Source organism: Rattus norvegicus, chromosome 4 (genome assembly GCF_036323735.1).
Source record: "Rattus norvegicus strain BN/NHsdMcwi chromosome 4, GRCr8, whole genome shotgun sequence".
NCBI lineage: Eukaryota > Metazoa > Chordata > Mammalia > Rodentia > Muridae > Rattus > Rattus norvegicus.
This window is the reverse complement of record NC_086022.1, coordinates 12244321-12260896: the sequence shown is the minus strand read 5'-3', so window position 1 is coordinate 12260896 and position 16576 is coordinate 12244321. Positions and strand designations below refer to the sequence as shown.

At 46.6% G+C, this 16576-nt stretch overlaps 2 protein-coding genes across 6 annotated transcripts in view; one reads left to right on the top strand and one right to left on the bottom strand.

Moving 5' to 3' along the window:
- Positions 1-8344, bottom strand: part of Pus7 (pseudouridine synthase 7) — a 40995-nt gene extending 32651 nt beyond the window's left edge. For 3 of the 4 annotated variants that reach the window (XR_005503174.2, XR_005503175.2, XM_039107224.2), the window contains exons 1-4: positions 8154-8344; positions 3961-4388; positions 1260-1344; positions 1057-1158 (exon numbers count right to left, since the gene is read on the bottom strand). Coding sequence is in view for 2 of the 4 variants with exons in the window: in XM_039107224.2 (XP_038963152.1) it covers positions 1057-1158; positions 1260-1344; positions 3961-4355 (582 nt within the window). In the remaining 2 variants the exon portion in view is untranslated. The remainder of the gene's footprint in view (positions 1-1056; positions 1159-1259; positions 1345-3960; positions 4389-8153) is intronic. The other variant, NM_001170589.1, reaches the window with a different exon arrangement.
- Positions 8345-12779: 4435 nt separating this feature from the next.
- Positions 12780-16576, top strand: part of Rint1 (RAD50 interactor 1) — a 36312-nt gene continuing 32515 nt past the window's right edge. For both annotated transcript variants that reach the window (NM_001399264.1, NM_001399263.1), the window contains exons 1-2: positions 12780-12943; positions 13347-13392. Coding sequence is in view for 1 of the 2 variants with exons in the window: in NM_001399263.1 (NP_001386192.1) it covers positions 12902-12943; positions 13347-13392 (88 nt within the window). In the remaining variant the exon portion in view is untranslated. The remainder of the gene's footprint in view (positions 12944-13346; positions 13393-16576) is intronic.

Below are 16576 nucleotides of genomic sequence, written 5' to 3'. Positions count from 1 at the left end.
AGCAAGGCAGGAAGATCAGGGTTTAGGAGACACAGCGAGGCAGGAGGACCTGACGTTCAGCTGTCCTTGATTATCTAGAGCATTTCAGTTCCAAGACAGTCTGGTCCACATGAAAGTCTAATCTCAAAACAAAACCAGAGGGGAGTGGGGAGACTCGGTGCACGGCATGACTGACATGAAGGAAGCCGTTGATCCCCAGTACCATGTTTGGTTAACACCACAGTATCACTAGACAGGCTAACCTAAGGAAATAAAATTTCACAGGAAAAAGCTTGAATGGCGGCACTGGCTTCTACCTGTCATCTAAACTCTCTTTTTCTCATATAGCAGCGGATTCAGGGTAAGCAAACAGTGAGCAAAGGGCTTCCTCCTCTGCTCTCCCCAGCCCCCCAATACCACCCCTCCCTCTCTCAGTCCCCCAGCGACTAAGATGCTGTAAGGCCAGAGCCCCCTGCCTGATCACCATGACTAGCCTGTGGTTCTAAACAGCAGACCTCTCAGTTACACTGTGCTCACAGACTTTCTTCTTACAGAAAAACATTACTTTGGTAGCTAGGCATGGTGGAAGTTGAGGCTGAATTTTAGGCCAGTCTGGGCTAGAGAGAGATACACTGACGCAAACAATAGAAGCTGGCTGTGCAGGCAAACACCATCATCTCCGCACTTGCACGGTGGAACTAGGAGGAATACAGGTTCAAATCCAGCCCTCACTGAAATCCTGCTTCAGTAAGAATAAAACCGGGGTTGGGGATTTAGCTCAGTGGTAGAGCACTTGCCTAGCAAGCGCAAGGCCCTGGGTTCGGTCCCCAGCTCCGAAAAAAAGAAAAAAAAAAAAAAAAAAAGAATAAAACCAACCTTTTTCCTTTGATATATTATCTTGAAGTTGATTATTTGCCCCGATTTAAACGAATATGCTTGACTGACAGTAGACTGTGCCCTTTGAGATCAATAAGTCACCCCTTTGTTAAGCATGGATCATTCTTCAGGAGTCACATGTTATCACCCACCCAATGGCAAGCAGTCCAGCCCCAAGACCTTGCTTCCCGTGCTGCTTACCTCGATGGCAACACTGGTTTCTTTATTTTTGAAAAGCTGGAGCTCCTCCAACTGCTGCCTGTCCTCAGCTGTCAAGACAGTGAGGGCATCTTCTGGAGGGTCCTTTAACCACAAGAAGGCAAGAGAGTCACACAGTTTTATTTCCAGGGTCACTAGGAAGAGCTGCTACACACAGAAGGTGGCTTTTCTAGAGACATCTTTACCTCTTCGTCCACTGGAACAGATAAGTCATCCAAATGGCTGATCCGCCCATCCTTCCCGATTTCATGAACCACGAAGTCAGAGTATCTAATGAGAAGAAAACCAAAGTGTTTTTAAGAGGCGGATGCTGTCTTGCTTCCTACCTAATTTTAGGATAACGGTTTATTACCATTCAAAACAAGGGATTTAGAGAAAATCATTATTGTCAAGCAGTACCAAGCCATTTTCTCTTATTTTAATGACCACTGAAACACATGCAGTTTTTATACTAGAAGCTTATCACAGAATATTATCAGAGAATATATGAACAGATGCAAAAGGAAAGTGCATCAATATTCAGTCAGTTTAGTGCTTGAGCAGCAAGCACGGATGAGGACCGCGTTTGAGGTGAAAAGGCCAGGTGTGGTCACACAGGCCTGCTGTGCTGTCAGTGTATGTGCACTGGTGAGCCCCAGGTTTTGAGACCGTCTCAAAAACAACACAGAAGTGTAGGATGATGTCATCACGCAGGTGTCGGCAGGTACAATAGAAGGAGGCCTGTCACTGGATGAGATGGAGACGGGTGAAGAGCTTTAGAGAGAGGAGGAGACTGGAGGCGGCAGGAGGAGAAGCTACGGAGAGAACATGGAGGTCGATGTTAAGGTTCCTCTCTGCACATTTACAGGTTGTTATGAATATTCTTAAGGGATGGATGTGTATGTTTTGTATGTTTGGATGTTGGGTTTTGTATGTGTAGGTGGGCAGTTATATCTTATCAATTGGGCCAAAGGTTATTGTGTTGTGTGTTCTTTCATGTGGTGATTTAAGTTGAAGAGAGTGTGTGGTGGCTGGAGACACTGGGCTGCCATGGAGTTGGGATGTGTGTGTCTGGCATGGTGGCGACCTGCCTTGGGAATAGATGGGTAGAGAGATGGCTGCCAGGCTCAGAGAGAAGCCATCGGCAGTGTGATATAGGGTAGAACAGAGTGGGTGAGATGCTTTGCTGACTGAGATTAAGATATCTACCAGACATCTTGGGACACTATGGGCACCAGACCTTGTAGGGGTAGAAGGAAGCCATTTTTTATATAATTTTACAGCAACATGGAAGGATTGAAGAGATGGCTCAATGGTTGAGAGCACTAGCTGCCCTTGAAGGGAACATGGGCTCGGTCCGCAGTAACCTCATGGCAACCCACAACTGCCTGCGACTGCAGACTCGGCGGACCTTTTCTGGCCTCCTTTAGGCACTGTGCACATGTATGCAGATAAATATATGCAGGGACTCACATAGTACACATAAAAGCAATCTTTAAAAAAATAACCATGTGGAGAGTGAGTGAGGAGGGCACCTGAGGTCGGCCTCTTGACACATGCACACACATGCATGCATGCACGTGTGCACACACATACCTAAGATTAGACAGTCTATCTTAAAGTCATAAATGCAGTCATTAGTTAATTAAAACTAAATAAGTTAATTAAAAATAGTTAAATCAGAATGCAGTGAGCCTGCCCTAAGCTCCCATGAAGACTTGTTCCCACCAGCATACAACCCCAGCGACTCTCACTGTGATGGCATCCTCTGTCTTGTGGATATGAACCCTGAGGCTCAGGAGGCTTAAATACCTACTAAGTAACCAAATGGAGTCATAGGCCATGCCCAGCTCCAAATAACCCCTTCCTACTGAACAAGGTCTATTCAGATAAATGAGTTAAGATTATATGTCAAATTAGAAAGAAAAAAAACCTTAAAATGTCTCAAAGAACGTAACAAGACAAATACTACCACCCCTGAACACACATCCACAACCCGTGTCCCTGGGACATTCTGTTTATTCAAACAGTCCTGGGAGAGATCTCTCCTTGATAAGGACTGAGAATTCATCGTCAGCCAGATTGTGAATTAAAGGCTGAACTGCTTTATGTAGCGAGACCCTGCCAAGAAAGAATGAGATTAAAAGCAAAAGAAACAGAGGAGAAATAGAAAGAAAGCAAGAAATATCACAGGTACAGAGCAGCAAGAGTGCTTTCCTGGTGTGCATACAGTTTAGGTTGAACGCCCAGTTACTTACTTAGGCAGCTCCCTTACACTCTGGCCCCCTTCTCATCACGGATGTAAACACTGCTTAGGTTTAGAAAGTAAGTCAAGGGGCTGGAGAGATGGCTCAGCGGTTGAGCACACGGGCTGCTCTCCCAGAGGTCCTGAGTTCAATTCCCAGCAACCACATGGTGGCTCACAGCTATCTGAAATGGGATCCGATGCCCTCTTCATTTGTGCAGGGGTGTATGTGGCAAAGCACTCACACATTAAACAAAATTTTAAAAAGGAAAAGAAAAGCTGAATGGAAAGGCACACCCCCAAATTTCTAATGTACAAGAGGCCGAAGATTGAGAGTTCAAGACTACTTACAGGTCAACCTGGGCTACTTAGGAAGACACTGCCTCAAAAAACAAACAAACTAAAGTTTTTTTGTTTGTTTGTTTTGTTTTTTAAGGACAAATTATGGGGAAGATGAGGGGGGGGAATGGAGGAGGGAGCACAGGGAGAGAAGGGAAGTGGAAGGTGGGGCTGTAACGCAGTAGCTGAGCTTGGTTGGCACGCCTCAGTCCTGGGGTTTGAATAGGAAGAAATAAGGAGCGAAAGCTAAACTCAAGACTGCATTGCTGATTTCTTTCTGAAGGACAGCACAGGTCCAGAACCAACATGCTCGCTAAACACACCTTTCTTTTAAGATCCCCGAGAAGCCCTGATGAGGACTCACGAACTTGGTGATGCCCACATCAAGTTCGGTGAGCCCATGCTTCATCATGTCCGCAAAGCTCTCTGGCTCCTCCTCTTCCCCTGCCTCCGAAAGGCCGTCCTCTTCCTCCTCCTCCTCCTCTTCCTCCTGCACCTGAGCACCGGAGTTCTCGCCATCTTTCAAGGTGCTTTCCGCTTCTGGGGGCCCCGGCTTGGTCTCACTGCTGTGAAGACTGTCACTCTCCACCCCGTCCGGACTGTTGGTCACACAGCCCTCAGACACCTTCTGTTTCTTCGTCTCCTCATGTGGGGTCACACTGTCGTTATCTTCCACAACGAGGCACCCGCGTTTCAGGGACACACTTGTCATCTCCATCTTTTTTGTTTCCAAGAGAACATTTAAGAGAACCTTTGACAGAGGAGAAGGAGTAGAAAAGTTAACAATCTCCCACAAAGAGGCTGGTTTGGCAAACAGAAGCATGCTGAACTTTGTACAGAGAATCCTTAAAACAAAAATCATTCATTACAATAATCCTCCGGGGTGCGCAGAGACGGCTCAGTGGTTAGGAACACGTGCTGATCTTCCAGAGAACCCAAGTTTGGTTCCTAGCACACATATCGGGTGACTCCCAACCACCTCCAAGTCCAGATCTAGGGGAATAGATACTCTCTTCTGGCCTTCTAAGGTAATCACAAACATGTGGCACACACCAACACACATACGTATAAATAAAATATAAAAGTAACTTCCAATGAGAAAAATACGTAATTCTGACATCTGACATCAGCACGGACTTCAGTGTGTAAAAAGAAGAAAACTCGCACAGCACCTTGTATTAGGAGTCCTGAGAATAGACAGGTGTGGCGGCACATGCCTACACTGCACGCGCGCGCGCGCACACACACTCTCACACACACACACACACACACACACACACACACACACACACACACACACACACACACAATTACACAGACAGAAGATGAAACAATCCAAAACAAACCATAAATTGTGAATACATAAGGTTGGGCTTTAACTCTCCAACCTTGGCCTTCTGAGTGCTGGGATTATAAAAGTGTTCCACTCTACCAGCTGTTATGTGATGTATTTCACCACATCGAAAAAGACACAGCCTGGCTGGACAGACGGCTCAGCAGTTAAGAGCACTGACTGCTCTTCCAGAGGTCCTGAGTTCAATTCCCAGGACCCACATGGTGGTTCGTGACCATCTATAAAGGGATCTGATGGCTTTTTTTTTTTGCAGGTGTACATGCAGCAGGGCACACATAAACAAAAATAAATACATAAAAATTAAATAAAAACGAACCTAAAAAAAGTTAAAAAATAAATTTAAAGGCACAGCCAAAACCCAAGATTATTATTTAACTAGACCATCTGCAATCTAAGACGCTACACATCTGCCCCCAGTGAGGAGCTTGGGAGAGGGGCAAACCATCAAAATATATTCTGAAGGGTATGCACCCGTCTACTTCATCTCACCGGAAACTGAAGTAAGAATGGCAGTTTTCCCTGTTTTTATTACAAAGAAAGACAGAAAAGTGAACTTATCCATAAAAACCATAAATGAGCTCTAAAAATATTCCGGTCCTCTAAGGTTAATGAAAAAACCAGAAACAGCCATGGTTAGATAATAAAAATAAGGCACGTTCTAAGAACCGGCAGATCTTACTTCACGGCAGACACATGACCCCCTGAGCAACCACGGCGGAGTAACTACACTAACGGGAGACCCGACAGCCGTCCAGAGGCCACGACTCTCAGCAGACGGGCGAGCACAGCAGCAGAAGCCACGCGTGCAGCCTGCCTCGGGGACTTCACCACCCACCTCTCCCAGAGGCAAAGGGAACACCAGATCTCCAAAACCTGGAGTCAGATGCCAAGTCTTGCCATTTGGTGAGTGGTCACTCACCCTGGGTAAACTGTTGGAAAACTAAAACCGATGCCTTGGATAAAGTTTAATACCTGCCGCCACCCATCCACCTTCGCTCACTGGCGTTTACTATTCCCCTGGAGACATGGAGGGGACATGACACACAAGAACCCCCTTTTTTGAGATAGGGTCTCCCCACATATCCCTGGCTGTCCACCTGCCTCTGCTTCCTAAGTGCTGGGATTTAAGGTGTGTGCCACCACGTCACATCCCTATGACACTTCTTACTTAGTTTCTGATTCTTAAGCTATTGTTATCACTTAACCATGGCTTGCCCCTTTAGATGCGTTTGCGTTTTGAGACAGGGTCTCACGAAGTGCTGTGTATGACAAGCAAGCATGCTAACCAATGAATGTGCTGTTCTCGCTCTGACACAGGGTCTTGCTAAGATGCTTGAATGCCCTTGTTCTTACAATGTAGCCCGGGTGGGTTTTGAACTTGTGATCCTCCTGCTTTGGCCTGGAGCAGCAGGCCTTACTTTCTTTAATGGCAGAACTCACTCCACATCCTAGTCAGAAAAAAATTAATAAATCTATCAGAGTCATCTACTCTAACATTTACTGAGTATATCCTGGGTAGGCACTGGAGAAAAATGGAGGGCTTCCTGCAATCAAACAGATTACAGCCTCCTTAAGAATATATTAAAAACAAAATAAATTTGCGGGGGATGTGCTCAGAAGCAGAACACTTGCGGGGGAGAGCACTCAGAAGCATGCCTTAGGTTCAGTCCTCAGTACTGAACAAACCAACAGACCAACAGACCCAGTAGCGGGACATGCAAGCCGTTGAGAGTGAAGTAGAGAAGGGGTGGTCTCAGTGAGGCCTCAGTAGAGCAGTTGAAGAAGGCAGACCTGAAAAAATGTTTGAGAGTTCCGAGGGACAGAACAGAGTCTGCAAAGGTCCCAGCTAGGAATCAGGTCAGAGACGGGCTGGCTAGTTACTTCTTTTCCATGGTGCCATCAGTGCTCACGGCGGATTGCTCCAGTCTCCAACAGGAGTGCTGACAGCCGGCAGTGGCCCAAGCCTAGGAGTTCCAGGCCAGCCTGGTCTACAAAGACAATTCCAGGATTGACAGGCTACATAACAGACAGAGAAAGAGACTCTGCCTCAACCCTTCCCCCACAGAAAGAGAGAGACATGTTCAGAGGGGAGCTCAGTGGCTGTCTCTCTCCTAGAAGGCCAGAACTCAGAGGGCTGAGGCAAGAGGTGTGTCCCAGGTCAGGCCAGCCTGGTCTACAAAAGTCCTGTCTCAAAACAAAAGAGGTGTGTGTTCAAATGAACTTGTTAAAGGCAGGAGGATCACAAGTTCAAAACCCGCCCCGGGTTCGTCGTAAGAACAAGGGCATTCAAATTCAAATTCTGGCTGTGGGTCATTCGCTAATGACTGGACATAATTTCCCCCTTCTCACTACAGTGAGCTGGCTGACTTGACAGCTTCTTCAATAATAAAAACATTGCCCTGACACTGGGGCAGAGTGTTTTACAAATGTTCACAGATTTTTGTTGTTTAAGAGGGGGGACAAACCAAAGTAACACCTATATTTTAGAGATTCTTTTTTCAAAATTAGTGGCTTTGAAGTAAACTCTCTCCTAACCCTTCTTCCTTTGACAGTCACTAATTACCAGCAACGTACTGGTTATTTTAAAGGCCTCCCTCAGTGACGGGCTGGTGGTATGGACCGGGTAAGTAGCCTGTACAGTCACCGAGCAGAGGCTGGAGAAAGACCCCAGACATCAGCCCGATCGCTTCTCAGGATTGAGAAGAGCAGCGGCCCCTAAGGCCTGCCCAGCAAGTAAAACATCTGCGGCCAGTACCCAGCACCAGGCCGGGACCAGTGCAGGTCGGGCGATCTGGGAGCTTTGAGCAAGAACGGGAAAGGTTGGTTTGCTTTTCTAACTGGGGGACGAGTTCGGGGAGCGCCCGAGGCACGGCAAAGCAAGGAAGGAGAGGGAAAAGAAGGTTCTAGCCCACAGCGGCGCGGTCACAGAAGGGATAGGGACGCGCCGCCGCCCAACGATCGGCAGGAATGAGGGCGAAGAGCCGAGATCGGAAGCATGGAACGGGAATTTGGGGTCCGAGATCAAGGATACAGGAGCGTGGAGCAGATAGGAAAGCGGGGAAGGTGGAGCGGGCGAAGGAGAACCCCGGAGCGGCCACCCTCCCTCCCCGGCCGCGCGCCTCTCTGGAGGCCTGGGGCCACGCCGCAAAGCCGCGCACTTACCCGGAGTCTGAGGGCGCGGCCGAGCGGCGAAAAGGGCGCTCGGCTCCGGACGCGGGAGTGAGGCAACGGTGATTCGGAGAAAGAGAAGGCAAACGTGGATCCGCACAGGCTGCACCGCGCGGAGACTCACAGGGACTGGCTCTCCCACCAGCCGCCGGGCTCGCACACGTGCAGCGCTGCGCCGCGCCGACCACGCCCCGGGGCGGGGCCCACTCCACCCGCCCTTGGCTCCAGGGAGGACGCTCCGCCCATTGATGACTGGGAAGTGTCTTCTCTTATGCAAAGAACCCTGAACACCTTTAGGACTTCAAAAGCAGAGACTCCCTTAGTAGTTATTAATTGTGCTTGAATGGGAGCTACTTTCACAGCGATGGCCTTTTATTATGGTTAATAGTGCATATTAATAGAATGGGTTTCTTACATTTGATTGGTCCCCAGTAGTATTGTCTTCAAGAAAACCCCATCATAGCTGGTTAATGCTTTGGCATAAAGACAAATAAAACGTATTTTTCTTCTCATGCTCTTCAAGTAGCAAACGGACCAAATCAAAGTACCCCATAGCATTTCAGGTCTAATATTTTGCCAGACCAGCTCAGGGTAAATAAAGTATAATAAAATAAATCAAGATTTGTGGAGAGTCATAACCCTGTGATCCAAGCATTCAGGTGATGGGGGCAGAAGGATCAGAAGCTTAAGGGCACTTTGGGATATGTAAGGAATCCCAGGTAGATATGGGTTAGGTAAGACGCTGCTTTTTAAAAAACAAACAAAACAACCAACAACACAACAAACCAAACCAAACCAAAACCCCCATGTTAGTTCAGATCTTCGTATTTCTCTTAGTCCTGTGTGTGTTGTCTTTGTTGTATCCATGTGTTTTACATATGTGATACTTACATACGTGATGATTAGTGTTGTCAGTTTGACAGAGCCTGGAATTACCTGGATACAAGCCTCTGGTCATGCCTATGCAGAATTATCGAGATTGACTTAATTGCCACTGTGCAGGACCCAAGTACTGTGAATAGCACCATTCCCTGGTTGGAACTCTGAACTGTGTAAATCAGTGGTTCCTTAACTTATGGGTAGCAACCCCTTTGGGATTCCAATGTCTCTTTCAAGGGGTTGTCTAAGACCATCAGAATATCAAAATCTAAGATCCATGTTCAGTTCTGAGTTCGTGGAGTTCAGAGGCCCATATTGGATGTTTTCCTCACTTATTATCACTGTGTGTTTATGAAGTGTGTGTGTGTGTGTGTGTGTGTGTGTGTGTGTGTGTGTGTACGTGTGTGTGCGCACACACACACACATGTATGTGTGGGCGTGTGTACTTGTGGCGGTTGGAGGACAGTCTGAAGAAGCTGGTTTTCTTCTTTTACCTTTACATGGTTTCTGGGGATAGAAGCTAAGTTGCCAGGCTTGCTTGGCAAGTGACCTTACCTCTGATCCATCTTGATGGCCCCTGCACCCTACCTTTTCACTGGCTCTGGCCTCAGCTGGACTGGTTGACCAGCAAGCCCGAGGATCCTATCTCTGCCTCTCTGATGCTTGGATTACACGATCTGCTGTGCCCAGCTTCTTACACAAGTAGCAGGATCTAAACACAGGTCTTTATGCTTGCAAAGCCAACCCTGTATTGACTCAACCATCTCCTCAGTCCCACACTTGTTTTTAAAATATGGATTTAGTGGGAAGGTCCAGCTAAATGAGTCACCGTCTTAGTTACTCTCTTATTGCTATACTGAGACACCACCTCCAAAGCGACTTATAGAAAGGAGAGTTTATTGGAAGATGAGTCCATGACAAGGGACATGTGAACATCTGGAGCAAGTCAGGAATGCTATGGGCTCTTCTATTAAAGATTTGTTTATTTTATGTATATGAGTACACTGTAGCTGTGTTCAGACACACCAGAAGATCCCATTACAGATGGTCGTGAGCCACCACGTGGTTGCTGGGAATTGAACTGGGGACCTCTGGAAGAACAGTCAGTGCTCTTAACCTCTGAACCATCTCTCCACACCTATATTTGCACATATAAGCCCATGGGGGAATTCTCATTCAAATCACCACAGTCATGTATATTAGTTTTAGACTTGTGGCTTCTACACTGCCTTCCTCTAAGATTATTCTTCATAGTTACCTACGGTAGTGGCTGCTCTTCCTGGTTGTCAACTTGACTACATCTGGAATGAACTGCAATCCAGAATTGGAAGGCTCACCTTAGATCCTGATCTTGAGTCTGGGAGATACAAGTTTCTGATCTGGATCTTGGTATGGAGATCTTGAGGCAAAGTAGCTATGAATCCCAGGAGCTTAAGGCAAGGAGATCTCTGAGTTCAAGGTCACCTGGGACAAGGTGGTACTCACCTTTAATCTGAGACACATCTGCTGCTGGAGACTTACATAAGGATATTGGAAGAAGGAGGAGTCTCTCTTTCCCCCCTGCCTGCCTTGTGGGACTGAGCCACTGCTAGATCCTCGGACTTCCATTCACAGATGCTGCTGATTGCTGTTGGAGAGTTAGACTACAGACTGTAAGTCATCAACCAATTCTCTTACTATATAGACTACCCATAAGTTCTGGGACTCTAGAGAACCCTGACTAAGACACCTAACTAAATTCTTTCCTTTGTCTTTAATTCATTTATTCATTCATTCATTCATTCATTTTTTTCTTTTTTTTAAATTTATTTGTTTATTATATAAGTACACTGTAGCTACCTTCAGACACACCAGAAGAGGAGCATTGGGTCTCACTACAGATGGCTGTGAGCCACCATATGGGTGCTGGGAATTGAACTCAGGACCTCTGGAAGAGCGGTCAGTGCTCTTAACCACTGAGCCATCTCTCCAGTCCCATTTTTTTCTTTTTAATATTGGTGCTCAGTATATAGCCCAGGCTGGCCCTGAATTCAACAGCCTCCTCCCTCAGCCTTAAAAGTACTGCAGTTAAAGACTTGTGGCACCATGCCTGGCCCGTTTCACTAATTCTTGTACATCCCCACACTCTTGGACTATGGTAAATTAATAAGACCTTACAGCTTTGTGATGTAATGTAGCCTAGACTCTGTTTTAATTTTTAATTTATTTTATTACTTTTATTTTTTAAAGTGTGTGGCTGTTTTGTCCATACGTATGGCTGTATACCAAGTGTGTGTCTGGTGCCTGGAGAGTGCAGAGACAGTGTTGGACGCCCCAGAATTAGAGTTAACAGTTGTCAGCTGCCCTAGGGGCGCCAAGAAGTGAACCTGGCTTCTCTGGAAGAGCTGCTAGCATTCTTAACTGCTGGAGCCATCTCTCTAGACTCTATTAATTGATTGATTGATTGATTGATTGATCGATCGATACAGAGTTTCACCGTATAGCTCTATCTGTCCTTCAGCTCACTCTGTAGATCAGGCTGGCTTTGAACCCATAAAGATTAACCTGCCTCTGCCTCCTGAGTTCTGGAACAAAAGGTGTGACCACTATTCCTGGTTCCTAATTTTTATTTTCATTTTATGTGTATGGCTGTTATGTTTGCGTGTATGCCTGCACCTCAGTGAGGTTTTTTCTCAGCGAGTATTTTCTATTTCCTCTAAAGGCTTTCTGTTTCTTTGTTTGTTTGTCTCCGTTTAGTCCCATTTGTTTTGGTCTCAAAGGCATTTTCCAGGGTTTGCCTGTCAAATTTCAGTGTTCTCTACCTATCTCTTGCTTCTAAGTAACTCTAGTTCCTCCTCCCTGGAAAACAGTAGAGGTTTGGGGGGCTCAGCTAGGCAAACTGGATGCCAGTTTTTGAGTGCCCTGCCTGATTCCTAGAATGTTTCAACCCTCCAAGCCTCCTACAAACAGAACTGGACCTTCCCGTTAAAAAATAAGATCATCTCTAAGCAACCTGACCAGCATTAAATAAAGATCTGGATACTGGCATTCACTGGCAAATTCCCAGTCATGCCAAACCTAGTAACTTACCCTGACACTTCTTGTCTGTATCCGCACTTTCTTTTTTATCGGGATTTGCCTAAGTATAAAACGTTCATTTATTTATAGAGCGATGGGGAGGCGTTTGGAGGTCAGAGGACAACCTGAAGGAATCGGTTCTCTCCTTCTACCACATGGGCCAGGTATGGAACCCAGGTGCCTTGGTGGCAAGTGCTTTTACACACTGAGCCATCTCGAGATGTTCTCTATGATGCTCTAGCTGATACTGAACCATCATAAGGAGGCCAAAGTATTTTCTCTCCCCTCTCCCCTCTCCCCTTTCTCCTTTCCTCTCTTCCCTCTTTTTTGAGAGACCTCGTTATCTGTGGTCAAGAGCGGCTTTGAACTCAGTGTGTAACTGGAGCTGACTTTGAACTCCTGATCCTCCTGCCTTCACCTCCCAAATTGTGGGATTACAACTGTGAGTCACTATGCCAGGGCCGAATTCTGTTTTTAATAACTCCGGAGAAGTGAAGGGAGCTCTGCCACAGAAGAGCATGCTAGCCAGCCCTCTCTGCCTGGGAAGCAGTAGGGTCGCTGGGTTTCCTGAGCGGCCGATCTGACAGCCAACCAGCAGGCGGCGCCACGGAACAGGACAGCGGCGCCACAGATACGCCTCTCTAGGCCAAGAGAACGGAACCAGAGAGTCGGCGATAGGAAGTCGAGGTGGCGCTCAACCCGGCGTCCCTGAAGGCTGGTCTGGTCGCCTAGTGTGTGTGTTCTCTAGCCGGACTCTGCAGGCCAGGCTGGCGGTGCATGGAATCCAGGACTCGAGCGGAGGCAGGATGCTTGCAGCTGGCGAGATCGGCGATGTGCCGGCAGCCCTGGTGAGGCGTCCCTGGTAACCCGGAGAAGGGACTCTGGTGACCCTGTGAGGTGGCACAGAACGCATCACCCCCCCCCCCCGGGACATTGTCCCCGCAGGGTAACTTGGAAGCGTGTGGCAGTGGTTCCCACGGTCCGAGGCAGTCAAGGGCGTCCCGGGGGAGGTAGTCACGGTGCAGTGTCCGATGTCCCAGAAGATGACAGTTTTGAGAGTTGGCGGGAAGGTGGACTCAGTGTCAGGGCAGGGTAATTTGGACCCTGGGGAGGTGGTTCAGACCTCTGGGGAGGTGGCAGTAGTGTCAGGCATGCCTCTGGGAGAGGTGCCTGGGACGTCTCCGCTTTGGAGCCCTGTATGAATTCCACTTACGTGAGTCTAACTTGTTTGCCACACCTGTTTCTCTGCAGTGCTGCCCCGAGAGCGGTGACGAAACGAAGAACACAGAGGAGAAAAGTAAGCAGGCTCCAAACCCTCAGTTCTTTTTGTCTAGTTGTCCTTCGAAGCTCGCTCTTTCAGAGTCTTTCAAAAAGAGGTTTCTTGGCCAGCTATCTTTTAAATGAAGTATCTTTTTCCTGTACGATCTTTAAACAGTAATAAATATTAGTTATCTTTGCATGTGGACTTTTATCTCTCTAAAAGAGCACTTTGACACTCTTACCTAGTGACTGGTTTGAGTTCACTGGGACCTGTCATTTTAATGAACCGCCAACTCGTTATCAGGTATTTGCTGGTCACTATTATGGGCTCCGGGGAGAGGTTTGATGATCGCTTACTTGCACTTTTGCCTTTGGTGAATATGCAGTTAAAATGTGCTGCAGGTAACACACAGCTTAGGTCCTGGGGCTTGGTCTGTGTAGGTGACAAGGAAAAGACCTGGTACCTACATTTCCTACCTAGGACAGGAAACTATGTCAGGCTGTGAGATATTTGTCATTTCACGTTGAAGAGATAAGAGTGGCAGGTTGTTAGGAATTCAGTACTCTGCAGGGGCTGGTTTTTTGTTTTTGTTTTGAAACAATGTTGAATGTAGCCCAGGTTTGCTCCAGGTTCCCTACATGACTAAGGATGACCTGGACTCCCAAGTCCACAGCCCTCTGTTTCACAGATGTTAACATGCCCAACCTTTTTAGAAGCTTTTGAAGGGTGCCCACATTTCCATGTGGCTCCTAGGAGGAAGGTTTGGCTTCTGATAAGCTCTCCCCAGCCCCTCGGAGCTTGAGAGATGGCTTGGTGCTTAAGAGTGCTTGCTGCTTTTACAGAGGGCCTGGGTTCGGTTCCCAGAGCCCACATGACAGCTCAATACTTTAGTTTCAGAGTTCTAAATGTCTGGTCCTGGCAAACCAGGCCTCTGGCTTACACATGGTACACATAAACTCATGGGAGCAAACTACATATGCACACAAATTAAATGAACAAACCCTTAAACAAATAAACCATAATTTAAAACCCCTTAGAGCTTGACATGGCCTGGGGAGTCACCGCCAGAGTTCTTGCCTCGCACTTTGGAAGCCCCAGGTTTGAATTGAGCCCTGCCACCACCACACAAACAATGAGACAGACAGACATGGACTTAGCAGTTAAGAGAATTTGAGGACCTGACTTTGATTCCCAACCCCTACAGTGTGGCTAACAGCTGCTTGGCACTAGCTCTAGGGATCCAGTGCCCTCTTCTGGCCTTTGTGTACACTGAAGAATGTGGTGCACAGACACACATGCAGACAAAACACACATACACATAACATTTCGAAAGTTTAATAAGTACCTGCCAGCCCATCCTTAAACCAAAAGTTAAAAACCAAGACAAAAAACCGAACAAGGAAACAAACCTTCTCTACCTTTGCCTACCCACATGCCTTGACTCTTCACATCAAACAATCTATCATTTTAGAATGTTAAGTGCAAACTACTTCATTAAGGACTTTGTCCTTGTCCACAGTGGCTCAGTTAATTGCTGTGTGCAATGGTGAACGCTCTTTATAAACAAATAAAACGGGAGAGACAAAAAAAATCTGCCAAGCCAGGTGTGGTGGCTCACGTCTGAAATCCCAGCCCTTTGGAGGCTGAGGCAGGAGGATTCCCATGATTTGGAGATCAGTTTAGGTCACAGAGTTAGACTGTATGTTTTTGGGTTTTAGCTCCTTATTTATTTTTTAGTTGCGTGCTGTATAGTTAAGGCTAAACTTGTCTTTTTAAAATTGAAATTATTTTCTTTAACAGGCAAATGGATAAGGAATTTTATTCAGCTATAAAGAGAAGTGGAATTGTGACATTTTCAGGAAAATAGATGGAAGCACAAATTATAATGTTGAAATAAGACAGACAGACAGATACTGCATGTTTTCCCTCATTGGTGGCATATATGGGTGTGTGTTGGTTACTGTTCTAGGGTTGTGAGGTGACACCATGCCCAAGGCAACTTAAAACAAAGCATTTAATTGGGGGCTTGCATATCAGAGGGTAAGTCCATGACTATCATGAAGGGAGCATGGACAAAGGCATGGTGTGGGACATCTGTTTCAGAGGTTTAATCCATGAGGGCAGGAAGCATGGTGGTGTGCAGCTAGACATGCTGCTAGAGAAGCAGCTGAGAGTTCTACATCTCTGAAATTGTTTTTAATGGTGTTTCGGTTACATATATGTCTGTGACAGTGTGCGGCCCTGGTGCCAGGGGAGGCCAGAGGAGGGCTTCGGCTTCAGCTTACGTGGAACTGGAATTACTGATGGTTCTAGGCCGCTGTGTGAGGGCTGGGAATCCAATCCTTGTCTTCCAAAAGCAACAAGAGCTGCTAGCTCTCCAGCCTGTCTTAAGAAAGCAAAAGTAAAATCAAGTGTGGTGCATGCCTGGAATCCCAGCACCCAAGAGGTGGAGGCAGGAGGATTAGAGATTGAAGTTAAAGTCATCCTTGACTTGTACATGGCAAGTTTGAGACAAGCTTGGGATGCACGAGATCTTTCTCAAAAGCAAATAAGCAAACATAGCTAATACAAATCTCTGTGTAAAAGGATCTCACATGCTTAAGAATATACTGTGCCCCTTTAAATAGTTACACCTGATGGGTGTGGGTTTCACTGTTTCCAGTGAAGGTCGAGCCTGTTGATACTCGCCACAACTCATTTGCTTTATTTCTGAACGATTCTTAGGAGGTCAGGACATGAGTACAGTTGGATTAGTTTGTGATTTGAGACACTGTGTCTCACGTATCCCAGGCTGGCTTTAAACTTGCCATGTAGCTGAGGATGACGCTGAACTTCCCATTTACAGGTCAGATATTATTAAAGTTTAGGTACAGAAAAGCTAGGAGACATGAATTTTAGTCTCATTTTTTTTTTTTTTTTCGGAGCTGGGGACCGAACCCAGGGCCTTGCGCTTGCTAGGCAAGTGCTCTACCACTGAGCTAAATCCCCAACCCTTAGTCTCATTTTTTAACCTTTGTAGGGTGAGGCACACATTATTACTTACCGTGTAGTTTGGAAGTTGAGACTTAACCTTGTTCTATTTCTCCTACCAGTGGCCTCTTACTCCTCATGTCTGTAAACAATCTTCTAACTCTCGTTTTTTTTCTAAGTTTGTTATTTCATTTTATTGAGACAGAGTGAGAGTGAGAGAGTGAGAGAGAGAGAGAGAGAGAGCGAGCGA